At 41.4% G+C, this 14,665-nt stretch overlaps 1 protein-coding gene across 3 annotated transcripts in view; it reads right to left on the bottom strand.

The window, feature by feature from the left end:
- Positions 1–14,665, bottom strand: part of ZBTB8OS (zinc finger and BTB domain containing 8 opposite strand) — a 130,274-nt gene that overhangs the window by 32,791 nt on the left and 82,818 nt on the right. For 2 of the 3 annotated variants that reach the window (XR_009565926.2, XM_060308414.2), the window contains exons 7-8: positions 5,633–5,706; positions 34–149 (exon numbers count right to left, since the gene is read on the bottom strand). Coding sequence is in view for 2 of the 3 variants with exons in the window: in XM_060308414.2 (XP_060164397.1) it covers positions 35–149; positions 5,633–5,706 (189 nt within the window). In the remaining variant the exon portion in view is untranslated. The remainder of the gene's footprint in view (positions 1–33; positions 150–5,632; positions 5,707–14,665) is intronic. The other variant, XM_070045586.1, reaches the window with a different exon arrangement.

The following is a 14,665-nucleotide window of genomic DNA, read 5'->3' as shown; positions in this document are numbered from 1 at the left end:
GGCAGTTTTTTATAAAACTAAACAAATACCTACCCTATAAATCAGCAATTCCACTCCTCGGTGTTTTCTCAAGAGAAATGAAAACTTTTGTGCATAGAAAGACTTGTACAAGAATGTGCAGAGCAGCTCTATTCATAATGGCCCAAAACCTGGAAACAGACTGGGATCCATAAGTAGGGGAATAGATACATAAACACTTATAAGTTCATACAGTGGAGTACTACTCAATTATGTAAGGAACAACAGTGAATCTCAAAAACATTATGCTGAGTGACATAACTCTTACACAAAAGAGCACGTATTTTGTAATTCCATTTATATGAAGTTCTAGAACAGGTAAAACTAAACTTTGATGAAATAAAATTGGAACAATTGTTGACAATGGGGGATTAAGGGCAGAAATTGACCTAAGGGAATTTACTGGGGTGATGATAATGTTCTATGTATTTATATGGGTTTTGATTACACAGGTGTATGAATTTTTTATAACTCAGCAAAAGCAGCCTTAAGATTTGTGCATTCCATTGTATATACATTTTACCTGGAACAAAAAATATATATAAACATTATACTGTAATTAATGATATTCATACTGATTTTTTAAGGGGGAGGTGTACTGATGCCTGCAATTTACTTAGGAATGCATCAAAAGGGAAAATGAATGGATGAATGGAGGGATGGATAGATACAAGTCTAGTAAAATGTTAATGGAAGGGTCTAGGTGGTGAGTATATGGGTATTCATTGTAAAATTCTTTCAACTTTGCTGTATGATTGAAAATTTTCAAAACAAAATATTGGGAAAAAAGAATGAGATCAATTTTTTGTGTACTGACATGGGAAGATATCCAAAACATATTGTTAAAAACGAACATCAGGGCTTCCCTGGTGGCGCAGTGGTTGAGAGTCCGCCTGCCGATGCAGGGGACACGGGTTCGTGCCCCGGTCCGGGAAGATCCCACACGCCGCGGAGCGGCTGAGCCCGTGAGCCATGGCCGCTGAGCCTGCGCGTCCGGAGCCTGTGCTCCTTAATGGGAGAGGCCACAGCAGTGAGAGGCCCGCGTACCGCAAAACAAACAAACAAACAAAAAAAAACGAACCTCAGGGGAAAAGTGTAGTTTGATATCATGGACATAAAACAAACTACACAATACTTAATACAAGTAAACCTCATTTATGTGAGTCAATTAATAGAGGATCCATATTAAACTGTTAATAATGGTAACCTTTGGGGGAAGAAAGTAGAATGAGAACACTGGTGTCTTAGCCTAGTTCCCTAGAGAGCAAAGCCTGAGGCAAAAGCTTATGTGCTAACACTCTGGGGGACAGTGCAGTCCCAGGGAAGCAGGAGTGAGGGAGAAAGGGGAGTAAAGCAGGAAAGGAATTCAATAAAGATATACATGCCTTACTGAGCTGGCCACAGCTTCATAACAAGTACAGGTGATTGGTCTCCGGGGATGTCATCAGCAAGGCTGTATGAAATTACTGCATCCCCTAACTGTCCATGGTGGGGAAGAAGGGAGAAGGTATCTGCTGCTTCCTGTATCTCACCAAAGTGTACGCCAAAAGGCATCAACTCCCTCACATTTCTGGAACCAGCCTAGCCAGCCAGTCTGGAAGCATGCGTGCTGAGTGGGTCTTGTAGAACATTTTGTCTCAGCAGCAACAGATAAGCCCCAGAGGTAGTTCTGAGGCTTAAGAGTGGGTTGTGCCTGTGAGCAACTTGGGGGGCCAAGAGTAGTCCCCACAATAGGTCCTCCTGGACAAGGTTGGGGAGCACCAAGACAGTATCACTTCTGCCTTAGGAACTTGGCAAGCCTCCCTCCTGCCGCCTAGAGGAATGTGCTTACTACCAGGCAGTCCTTCTGGGGGAGTCTTCAACAGCAGTGAGAGAAAAGGGGACTGAGCAAATCTGGGTCTAGCACAATTTATCTTGATAAACGAGGACTTTCCCTTTTTGGGGTAACATTTTGTAGCCAATAGAGTAGGGAGATAAACAGAATGAATTGTGGAAATGCTAGCCTAATATTACATTAACGAATAACTTTAAATAAGATATCATTTTGGGGCTTCCCTGGTGGCGCAGTGGTTGAGAATCTGCTTGCTAATGCAGGAGACACGGGTTCAAGCCCTGGTCTGGGAAGATCCCACATGCCGCGGAGCAAGTAGGCCCGTGAGCCACAACTACTGAGCCTGCGCGTCTGGAGCCTGTGATCCGCAACAAGAGAGGCCGCAATAGTGAGAGGCCTGCGCACCGCGATGAAGAGTGGCCCCCGCTTGCCACAACTAGAGAAAGCCCTCGCACAGAAACGAAGACCCAACACAGCCAAAAAATAAATAAATAAGCAAATGTGCGGTTTTTTTAAAAAAAAGAAAAACTGAAATTATAATGATTTGAAATATATATATTTTAAAAAAAGATATTATTTTGGATAAAGCAATACATTTTTTTGTTTGTTTTTGGCCACACTGCGCAGCTTGTGGGATCTTAGTTCCCTGACCAAGGATTGAACCCAGGCCCTAGGCATTGAGAGCACAGAGTCCTAACCACTGGACTTAAAGGAAAACATTAAATGAAATGAAGTGAGATTTAATTTTTATTCCCTTTGTAAATGTTTTCATGAAAATAAATTCAAAAATTGGAAAATAGTTTATTCTGATAATGTGTTTTGAGCTGTGGCATGGGAATGAATTTATGGTCACTGGAATAACAAGCATACAAAGTACAAAGGTTTCTAATTCTGGGATAAGGGTAAGATAATTACATTTGTTAAAGAGCTGGTACAGCTTCACAGGTATCTGCCCATCTTGTTGTCCTCATAGTGCTTTATTATTCTCTATCTCCCTGGTCACCATGATCCTGTCTTATAGCCTATTTCCCCCTTTCCTTCCTATGAAGAGCCCCACTCCCTTCATTAAATTTAAAATTTTTCTCATTTGAATATCTCAGACAACACATGACCTTCCTAATTAGTTACAGTTTTTGGTGATAAAGACATTTATTTATTTATTTATTTATTGTTTATTATTTATTTATTCCTCAACTGTAGCAAGTTATCAATTTATTGTCACTTAGCTCTAAATCTACCCTTCTTTTTTTTTAATTAATTAATTTATTTTTATTTTTGGCTGCATTTGTTCTTTGTTGCTGCACGCAGGCTTTTCTGCAGTTGCGGCAAGCAGGGGTTACTCTTCATTGCAGTGTGCAGGCTTCTCATTGGGTGGCTTCTCTTGTTGCAGAGCATGGGCTCTAGGCACATGGGCTTCAGTAGTTGTGGCACTCAGGCTCAGTAGTTGTGGCTCACAGACTCTAGAGCGCAGGCTCAGTAGTTGTGGCACACGGGCTTAGTTTCTCTGCGGCATGAGGAATATTCCCGGAGTAGGGCTCGAACCCGTGTCCCCTGCATTGGCAGGCGGATTCTTAACCACTGCACCACCAGGGAAGCCCAATCTACCCTTCTTTGCCCGGCTTCATGAAATGAGCTGGACCCTATAGACAAGTCTTCTTCGTCAGCTGGGGCAATCCTAAGCCTAGTTAACAGAGGACACTGGAGGGATATTACAAAAGCAGAGACAGGGGTTTCTTGTCCTGGACCTAGTGGGCCTGTCTTCTTGATCCTTCATGGCAGCTGCCAATGTAGTAGTGTTCACTTAGCAAGATATACTGGCATCCTTGTGGCTGTCCTCTGATCCTCCAGTCCAGGTCTGCGGCACTTCAGTGAACTTCACCATCCAGTGGGCTGCAAATACATTCTCCACAGTTGTCTGAATCTCAGTCTTGTCAAGAGCTGAAGAAGGTTGGGGAGTCTTGCAAACCTGTTCCCTCCTTCAGTACTTTCCTTCAACCCTAGAGGTGTTAGCTTCTCCTGTTTTCTTTGCCATTTGCTACATTTGCTATTCCTGTTTTCTTTTACCCTTTTAGTAGATAACCACCTGTGATGATCAATTTTATGTGTCAACTTAGAGGGTGTTTTTGGATGAGATTAACATTTAAATTGATGAACTTTGGGTAAAGCAGATTGCCCTCCATAATGTGGGTGGGCTTTGTCCAATCAGTTGAAGGACTGAATAGAACAAAAAGACTGGCCTCTGTGAGAAACAGGGAACTCACCAGCAGACTGCCTTTGGACTGAACTGGAACGTTGGCTCTTTCAGGTCTTGAGCCCTCTGGCCCACACTGCAGCTTTGGACTTGCCTGGCTCCATAATTGTATAATCTTTATAATCTATCTATCTGTCTATCTCGTTTACTAGTTAATAATTTTTTATACTAAATTCGTGGTGTGGTTTCTGTCTCCTGACCAGGCACTGATTGATATCAGCAGTATATCTGATACAGGGCACATACATGGAGATTACACAGTGAAATAAGATAAAATGCCTGCCCTCAGTAGTTGAAAGAAATGGACCAAGGAAAAGTTATGAAAACTTTTCATAAGGACAGTAATGGAGATGTTTGTTTAGGGCCACAGGGAAGCAGAGAAGAGGGAGCACTTACCTCTAGGGATTTCACAGGGTGATGTCTGAACTGAATCTTGAAGGAAATTAAGAGTTTTCAAGGCAAGTGGGGGTGGAGCGTAATAAAATCCAGATGGAGGGAAGAAAGTATATGCAGAGGCAAGAGGAAGCACATGACATTTTGGGGATTGTAAGTGAGGTTGCTCCACAGGCTGGGGGAGAGGAGGCTGGAGGGGATGGTAAGGACTGTGAAAGATCCTGTGAACCACTGTAAGTAGTTTGGATTTGGGGCTCTAGGACAGGACAGCTAACGTTCATATTCATAACAGTTCCATACCTGTGCCAGGTTTTTGCTGAAACAACCCTCCATTAATTTGAGAGAGTAACACAACGTCTATAATTCAAAGTTGCTTCAACTATCAGTGGAGCATCAGTAATGGTTGCTCATTACCATCTGTAGCATAGATAAGATAGGCTGTGTGCTACACAAAATTGCTGCCTCTAACTCTATCTCCTTCTCTTCCATTTAAGAAAACAAATCAGAATGCGTACATTCTCCTCCACCTTCTCCAACTCTCTGCTGGGACAGCTGAACCACTCGATAACTGACCCTGTTGGAGTCTGGGGGAGATCTCAGGTACATCCAAGACCCTGAGTTCTTGCGAAGAAGGCATAGACCATCAGCATTTGCAAAATGGAGCACAGCTTGGGGAGAGGTCAAAGGATGCAATGTTGGAAGACAGTGTTTCCTCCCAGGAGGTAGCCAGGGCAAAGATACTGATGCTTGCTTTCTGCATGCAGCACTGGGAGAAGCTTGTATTTCTCAGATGCAGGTGGCATGGAGGAAGCTGCCATGCTGGGCTGAACTCAATGCTTCCTGCTGGCCTCCAGCAAACAGAAAGGACACTTCCACGTACCTCAACACAAAGATCCCAGCTTGCGAACTGTTTGCTCTAAGCCCACGGGAGAAAAAAACACTTCTTATATTCCACTGTCACTCATTCATTCAACAAACACTTCCTAAGACTTGTCCTGAATGCTAAGGACACAGCAGTAATCAAGATAGACAAGGCATGAATCATATATTTTAGTTGGGGAGGATAGACAATAACAAAACATACGCAACATAATTTTCAGATGGTGATAAGGTTATAGAGTATTGGAATAGAGACTTACTGGATTGGGGAGTGCTGCTTTGGTGAGGTGATCAAGGCAGGCTTCTCTTGAGGTGGTGACAATGGAACTGAGATCTGAAAATGAAGAAACCAGTGAGAGGGAATAGGAATAAAAGGTCCTGATGAGGTACCTAGAATAGGCAAATTCATAGATTAGAGAGAACTAGGGGCTGGGGGCAGGGGAAATGGGGAGTTACTGTTTGTTTTGTTTTGTTTTTGCAGTATGCGGGCCTCTCACTGCGTGGCCTCTCCCGTTGCGGAGCACAGGCTCCAGACGCGCAGGCTCAGCGGCCATGGCTCACGGGCCCAGCTGCTCCGCGGCATATGGGATCTTCCCTGACCGGGGCACGAACCCGTGTCCCCTGTATCGTCAGGCGAACTCTCAACCACTGCGCCACCAGGGAAGCCCGGGAGTTACTGTTTAGTTGCTACAGAGTGTCTGTTTGGGATGATGAAAAAGTTCTGGAAATGAATACCGGTGATGGTTGTACAACACTGTGGATGTTCTTAGCGCCACTGAATTGTACACTAAAAAAATGGTTAAAATCGTAAATTTTATGTTATGTATATTTCACCACAATTTTAAAAAGAGACAGTAAAAGGCCCTGAGGCAGGAACTGGCTTGTCAGACTGAGGTGGTTGTAGTCAAATGAATGAGGGAGAGGGTAGAAAGAGGCAAATGAAAAAGGACACACACCTAGACTAGTCCTGGTGAAATTTCAGAAGTCCAAGGGCCAAAGAAAATTTTTACAAGCTTCCAGATAGAGAAAATAGTTTTCTTATCAAGGAAAGGGAATTGAACTGGCATCAGACAACTCATTAGCAAAAGTGGAATCTAGAAGACAATGGAACATTCCAGGCCTTGGAGAAAAGAGGACTGATCCGAGAATCCTACAGTCAACGAAGATACTATTCATATGTGAGGGCTCATGCCTTACCTTGCTCCTACTCTGTTCCGACAGCCGTATTTATCCTATTTCCACAATTTGAACTTGGTTTCCCTGGCTTAACCTTGGGTTTCCTCCAAGGATTTGGTTCGGAAGTTATCTTTGACTCTCTGCAGCTCCCTTGGCTGGAATGAGCTATCACAGCTCTGGGTCCTGGAGCCCAACCACAGGCATCACCATTCCCGGCTGGTGGTCTGGCTAGCCCTCCACTGAGATTTCCATACAACTTGTTATACTGGGTAACGTGGTCATATAAGATGCCTGCCATGTCAGTGATGACATTGTAGCAATAGGACCTGGTGAAGAGAACAAGTATCTAGATGCATTGGTCGGACACATACAGGCCAGAGGATGCAAGGGAAGCTCCATGATAATTCAAGGGGCTCCCACCTCGGTGAACTTTCTAGGTTCCAGTGGCCTAAGGCATGTAAGGATAGTTCCTTTAAGTAAAAAGCAAGTTGCTGCGCTTTCCAATACCTACCATTATGAAGCACACTTGTCATATTGTATGTCATGTCTACTTCAATGAAGAAGAAGGAGAAGAAGTAAAAGAAGAAGGAGAAGGTGAAGGAGAAGGAGAAGCGGCGCACTTGTATGAATATGAATTTTGGAGGCCACATATAGCACATCTGGGTGTTGCTCTGATCCATTTGCCAAGTAACCCAAAGGACTACCAATTTTGAGTGGGGCCCAGAGAAATAAAGATATTTTCAACAGGTTCAGGTTGCAGTGCAAAGAGCAAAACCCCAGGCTACCAGTACGGACAGACTAATATCGACTCAGTGCCAAGTCCTGCTGGGGGATTAGAGATGGGAGTGGGCTGACTACAGCACGTGGGCATTCTCTCTGCCAGCCTCTCTTCCAAATACACAAAGCTAAGGAATTATATGCTAAGAGACCACCTCATCCCAATGCTACTTCTCTGGAAGAGCTCCAAGGTAAGAGTTCAGAAGGGCTGCGTGTCCACAGTGAGAGCAAATGGGAATGACCCAGAATAGTTCTGTGGTGCCTGGCACTCCCTTCTCTGGGGCTACTCCCCTATCTCTCCTTAAACTCATCTTGACTATATTAGTCATTTTTGCTGAGGTACCAACCAACCTCATAATCTCTGTAGCTTACAACAGAGGCTGGCAAACTTCTGTGAAGGGCTGGATAGTAAATATTTTGGGCTTTGTGGGGTATAGGGTCCCTGCTGCTGCCCTTCAGCTCTGCCCTTGTGGCATGAAAGCAGCCAGAGACATACATAAAGGAATGAGTATGACTGTGTTCTGACAAAATTTTATGAACACTAAAGTTTGAACTTCATGTAGCTTTCACGTGTCACAAAATATTCTTCTTCTTTTGATTACCTTTTTTTGAGATATAATTGACGTATAACATTATATTAGTTGCAGGTGTACATCATAATGATTCAGTATTTGTATATATTGTGAAATGATCACCACAAAAAGTCTAGTTAATATCGGCACCACACATAGTTACAAATTTTTTTCCTGCTGATGAGAATGTTTGAGATCTACTCTCTTAGCAACTTTCAAATGTACAATATTGTTAACTATAGTCACCATGCTGTACATTACGTCCTCATGACTTATTTATTTTACAACTGGAAGTTTGTACCTTTGGGGGTCACCTATTTTGCCCATCCCCCACCTCCCTGCCTCTGGCAACCACCCATCTCTTCTCTGTATCTATGAGCTCATTTGTTTTGTTTTGTTTAGATTTCACATATAAGTGAGATCATATGGTATTTATCTTTTTCTGACTTATTTCACTTAGCATGATGCCCTCAGGGTCACCCATATTGTCACAAATGGCAAGATTTCATTCTTTTTTTGGGCCAAATAATATTCCATTGTATATATACATTACATTTTCTTTATACATTCATCCATTGATGGACATTTAGGCTGCTTCCATGTCTTGACTATTGTAAATAATGCAGCAAATGAACATGGGGGGTGCATGTGTCTTTTTGAGTTAGTGTTTTTGTTTCCTTCAGGTAAATACCCAGAGTTGGAATTACTGGATCATATGGTAGTTCTATTTTTAATTTTTTGAGGAACTGCCATACTGTTTTCCATAGTGGCTGGACCAATTTACATTCCCACTAACAGTGCACTATGGCTCCCTTTTCTCTACATCCTCACCAATACTTACAGCTTGCCTTTTTGATAACGGCTATTCTAACAGGTGTGAGGCTTTTTTTTTTTAATAAATGTATTTAGTTATTTTTGGCTGCATTGGGTCTTCTTTGCTGTGCATGGGCTTTCTCTAGTGGTGAGCAGGGGCTACTCTTTGTTGTGGTGTGCGGGCTTCTCATCATGGTGGCTTCTCTTGCTACAGAGCATGGCTCTAGGCACGCAGGCTTCAGTAGTTGCAGTGTGTGGGCTCAGTAGTTGTGGCTCGCAGGCTCTAGAACGCAGGCTCAGTAGTTGTGGCGCATGGGCTTAGCTGCTCCGTGGCATGTGGGATCTTCCCGGACCAGGGCTTGAACCTGTGTCCCCTGCATTGGCAGGTGGATTCTTAACCACTGTACCACCAGGGAAGTCCCCAGGTGTGAGTTCTGATTTGCATTGCCCTGATGATAGTGATGCTGAGCCCCTTTTCAGGTACCTGTTGGCCATTTGTGTGTCTTCTTTTTAAAAATGTATATTCAGATCCTCTGCTCATTTTAAAATCAGACTGTTTGTTTTTTTGCTGTTGAGTTGTTTGAGTTCTTTATGTATTTTGGATATTAACCTCTTAGCAGATAAATAATACGCAAATATTTTCTCCCATTCAATATGTTGCCTTTTTATTTTGTTGATTGTTTCCTTTGCTATGCAAAAACTTTTTAGTTTGATGTGGTCCCACTTCTTTTTTGTTATATTTATTTATTTATTTTTGGCTGAGTTGGGTCTTTGTTGCTGTGCGTGGGCTTTCTCTAGTTGTGGTGAGCGGGGGCTACTCTTTGTTGTGGTGCATGAGCTTCTCATTGTGGTGGCTTCTCTTGTTGCAGAGCATGGGCTCTAGGTGTGTGGGCTTCAGTAGTTGAGCCTCACGGGTTCTAGAGCGCAGGCTCAGTAGTTGTGGCGCACGGGCTTAGTTGCTCCATGGCATGTGGGATCTTCCTGGACCAGGGCTCAAACTCGTGTCCCCTGCATTGGCAGGCGGAGTCTTAACCACTGCGCCACCAGGGAAGCCCATCCCACTTGTTTATTTTTGCCTTTGTTCGCTTTGCTTTTGATGTCAAATTCAAAAAGTCATCACCAAGATCTATGTCAAGGAGCTTACTGCCTGTGAGTTTTCTTCTAGGAATTTTAAGGTTTTGGGCCTTACATTCAAGGCTTTAATCCATTTTGAGTTGATTTTTGTGTATGGTATAAGATAGTGGTCCAGTTTCATTCTTTTGCATGTGGCTGTCCAATTTCCCAACACCATTTACTAAAGAGACAGTCCTTTCCCCAGTACATATTCTTGGCTCCTTTGTCATAAATTAATTTACATATATGCATGTTTTGATTACTTTTCAACCTTTCAAAAGTGAAAAAAAAATCTTAGCCTTACAAAGATAATAGATTGGATTTGGCCCATGGACTGTAGTTTGCCAACGCTTGGTTTACAACAACCAACAAATATTTATTGCTTATTACATGTTGGCGACTGCAGGTCAGCTTCTGTGGTTCCATGTGCTTCACTCTAGGGCATAGGCTGGGCTGTAAGAGCAGCCCCTATTTGGGTCACACTATTCTTGCAGCAGAATGGAAGAACAAGAAAGCTGGTGGAAACACAGGATGCCTCTTAAAGCTCCTGCTTAGACCAGGCATGCTGTCACTGCTCATATTCCACTGGTCCAAGCCAGTCACAAAACCAAACCAGATGATGAAGCAGGGAAGAACACTCTGTCTCCAGAGAGGCATTGAAAGTCACATAGCAATGGGTGATGATATATAATCCTCTCAGAGTAAAAGAAGGGAATAGTTGGAAAGTTTAATACAATATACTACCCTGAACCAATACCATTTCCCAATATGCATTACAACAATACTAGTCAAAGTATAGTTCAAGGACTGATGTCCCTGGCTTATAATAAGTACAGAAAATGAAAGTAGGCGTGTAAAAAGTTTTATATAATAAATAGGCCTGCAACAGATTGGGAAAAAAGCAATCTGGTTCTTCACCACAGTTTGAGAAGCACAGTGTGAGAAGCATTAGCAGACAGACTAGCTAATACTCCCAGGGTAACATGAGTTCACAGGCCAAAATACAACCATCATAAAAAAACAACAAAGTAAATCACACACACACACACACACACACACACACACAATTACATACATATAATCTAAGAAATATTGGAATAAAAGGATCAAAGTTTTAAGATAGGAATGATAAATATACTTAGATAACAGATTACATTAACAATATGAGGCAATAATGAGAAATCATAAAAAAGAGCCATGAAGAAATATTAGCATTTAAATGTAATACTTGAGGGCTTCCCTGGTGGTGCAGTGGTTGAGAGTCCACCTGCCGATGCAGGGGACACGGGTTCGTGCCCCAGTCTGGGAAGATCCCACATGCCGCGGAGCGGTTGGGCCCGTGAGCCATGGCCGCTGAGCCTGCGCGTCCGGAGCCTGTGCTCCACAACAGGAGAGGCCACAACAGTGAGAAACCCGCGTACCGCAAAAAAAAAAAAAAAGTAATACTTGAAAGAAAGAACACAAGAGATAGAATAAATGGAAGAATAGATATGGGTGAAGAAAAAATAGTAAATTTCAAGACCATATTGAAGAAATTTCCCATAAAATAGCAAGAAAGGACAAAGAGAATATAAAAAGAAAAGTCAAGAGACATGGAGGATAGGAGTAGAAATGTCAACATCTAGAAAATTAGGGGTCCCAGCAGGAAGGGGGAAAATGGAGAGGAGTAAATAAAATTTTAAATAATGAAGGTAAACTTCACAGAATTAAAGAAGGATCAAAGGTGTTAGACTAACAGAGCCCATGGAGTGCCAAACAGGAGCATTAAGGGAAAATCTAGACACATTATAACAAAATCTAAGAATATCAAATGTAAAATGTAAGAATATCAAAGACAAAGAGAAAATTGTAAAGGTCCCCATAGAAAGAGCAAATTGATATCATACTACTCAGCAGCAACACTGGATGCAAGATAAGAATAGAGCAGTATGCTTTAAAGTATCAAAGGAAGAGAACTCTGATTCTAGAATTTTATATCCAGTCAAATTGTCATTCAAATTTTAGAGCATAATAAACATATTCTCCATCACACGAAGCTTTAGATGCTTTGCTGCACAAAGACAAACATCTAAAAACAATCTTGGGACTTTCCTGGTGGTCCAGTGGCTAAGACTCTGTGCTCCCAATGCAGGGGCCCTGTGTTCAATCCCTGGTCAGGGAACTACATCCCACATGCCACAATAAAGATCCTGTGCAGCCAAATAAATAAATAAGTAAATAAATATATTTTTAAAAAAGGATCTTGAAGAAAGTAGGATGAGAAACAAATCTGGGGGATGCTCCAAGAGATGGAAGAAATAAGAGTGTTCAAATACTTTGGTAAAGTTTATCTTTGTCTTTAAAGAAAAAAGGTTTATGTCAAATAAGATAAAAAGAGAAAAAAAATCCATTATATCAAAAAAAATCCAAAATATCAATATTGGAGGAAGGTGGAGAAAAAGAGACATGAGGGTGTGCTTTAGTATTTGCTTGTTAAAGGGAAGAAATATATATTTATACATTTAATTATCCAAAAGGGTAAAACAAACAAACAAACATGAATATAGGTAATAAATTAAGGGCAACCACAATTCAAACAAAATGTAAATATATAACTTTTAAATCAGCAGAAGAAAACTCAATATAGCCAATGAACTATATGGAAGAACAACAACAATAGCATAAAATAAATAAAACATGAAGCAAATGTAAAATATAAAATAATATGACAGTAAAGAAGGTCCTATTTTATAGCACAGGGAACAATATTCAACATCATGTAATGAACTCTAATGGAAAAGAATAAAAAATATGATGGAAGTAAATCCGAATTTAACTGTAAATACAATAAATGTAATTGCATTAAATTCAAAACTAAAAGGCCAAGACTCTCAGACTAGCTTTAAAAATCCAACAATATGATTTACCAAAGCATATATTTCTTTTGAAAAAGGAAAGGTTAAAAATAGGATAGAAAAAGCTATGACAGGCATATATGAATCAAAAGAATCCAGAAGAGAGTAATCCACAATCTAATAAAATAGATTTGAGGTAAAAAAGACCATAGGAGATAAAAGATATTATGGAATATGGAACATAGACTAGGGAGTAGAGGAAGGAAATTATAAATGCCAACTATTGTCTTGTGACCAGTTTCAGAAATAGGACTGTAGTAGCTACACCCATTTTCTTTCTTGATTACAGAATATCATATTGTGGGACTTCCCTGGTGGCGCAGTGGTTAAGAACCCACCTGCCAATGCAGGGGACATGGGTTCAACCCCTGGCCCAGGAAGATCCCACATGCCACGGAGCAACTGAGCCTCTGCGCCACAACTACTGAGCCTGTGCTCTAGAGCCCATGAGCCACAACTACTGAGCCCATATGCCACAACTACTGAAGCCCATGTGCCTAGAGCCCATGCTCTGCAACAAGAGAAGCCACCACAATGAGAGGCCCGCTCACCTCAACAAAGAGTAGCCCCTGCTCACCACAGCTAGAGAAAACCTGCGCACAGCAACGAAGACCCAATGCAGACAAAGTAAAAGAAAAAAAGGAATATTATATTATGACTGAACAGATAAGATATGAACATTTCCCAGAAATTGATGCAGTTCCTGATGAGACATTGGGTATTCCCTTTCACAGACAGGGCGAGAATTTTTTTTTCTAAAATGATGGTTGAATTATATTAAGTGGGACTATTTTATTGCTACTGCTGTTTTTTGAAATTTAATTATGAGAAGGTTGTATGAATAACTAGTATACAAAATGATGGACTATTGCATATACTGTGTATTGGCTCACTAAACATACTTTCTAATCCCCTTATAGTGTTCCTTTTTTTTTTAATTGAAGTATAGTTGCTTTACAATGTTGTGTTAGTTTCTGCTGTACAATGAAGTGAATCAGCTATATGAATACATATATCCCCTTACTCTTGGACCTCCCTCCCACCCCCCACCCCCAATCCCATTCATCTAGGTCATCACAGAGCACCGAGCTGAGCTCCCTGTGCTATACAGCAGGTTCCCAGTAGTTATCTATTTTACACATGGTAGTGTATATATGTCAATCCTAATCTCCCAATTCATCCCACCCTCCCCTTCTCACCCTGTGACCATGTTCTCTACATCTGCGTCTCTATTCCTGCCCTACAAATAGGTTCATCTGTACCATTTTTTCTAGATTCCACATATATGCATTAATATACGATATTTTTCTCTTTCTGACTTACTTCACTCTGTATGACAGATTCTAGATCCATCCACATCTCTACAAATGACCCAATTTCTAGTATGCATTCTTATACTGCATAGGCTGGAAAGCTAGAAACTGTATTTCTTAGACTCCCCTGAGGCTATATAGTTCATCACTAAATAGATGCATCGACTTGAGACTGGAAAGGACGAAATGAGAAATGTGAGGCAGAAGCCATACTCACGGGTAGATCAGCTCTTCTTGCAAGCAGAGTCTGAAGGCACTTGGTTCTTCTGGGGTAGCTGTGGCAGGGACTGCCCTGTCTATTCCTAATGTCATAGTATCAAGAAGAGGCAGCATTGGGAGTTCTATAACTATAGCCATGTGGTAGAGTTGGCAGTTTCTCTTGGTTGCTAATGTCCTGAACTTTCAGCAATTAAACATGATTCCCTGGACCACCTAGAGATTCATAAGCCATCTCATATTGCCTAATAAATCCCCTTCTGTTTAAACTACCTAGAGTGGATTCTATTATCTACAATTAACAATATTGACTATAGAAGGCTATTAGCTGTCCCTCGGTATCTTTTCTCTCTTTCTTCTTTGGTAATAGAACATGTAGCTATACACATTACTACCTTGTTTAAAGGTTATATTTCCTA

This window comes from Globicephala melas, chromosome 1 (genome assembly GCF_963455315.2).
Source record: "Globicephala melas chromosome 1, mGloMel1.2, whole genome shotgun sequence".
Lineage (NCBI taxonomy): Eukaryota > Metazoa > Chordata > Mammalia > Artiodactyla > Delphinidae > Globicephala > Globicephala melas.
Note: the sequence above shows the minus strand (reverse complement) of the source record. Positions and strands in the feature narration are given on the sequence as shown.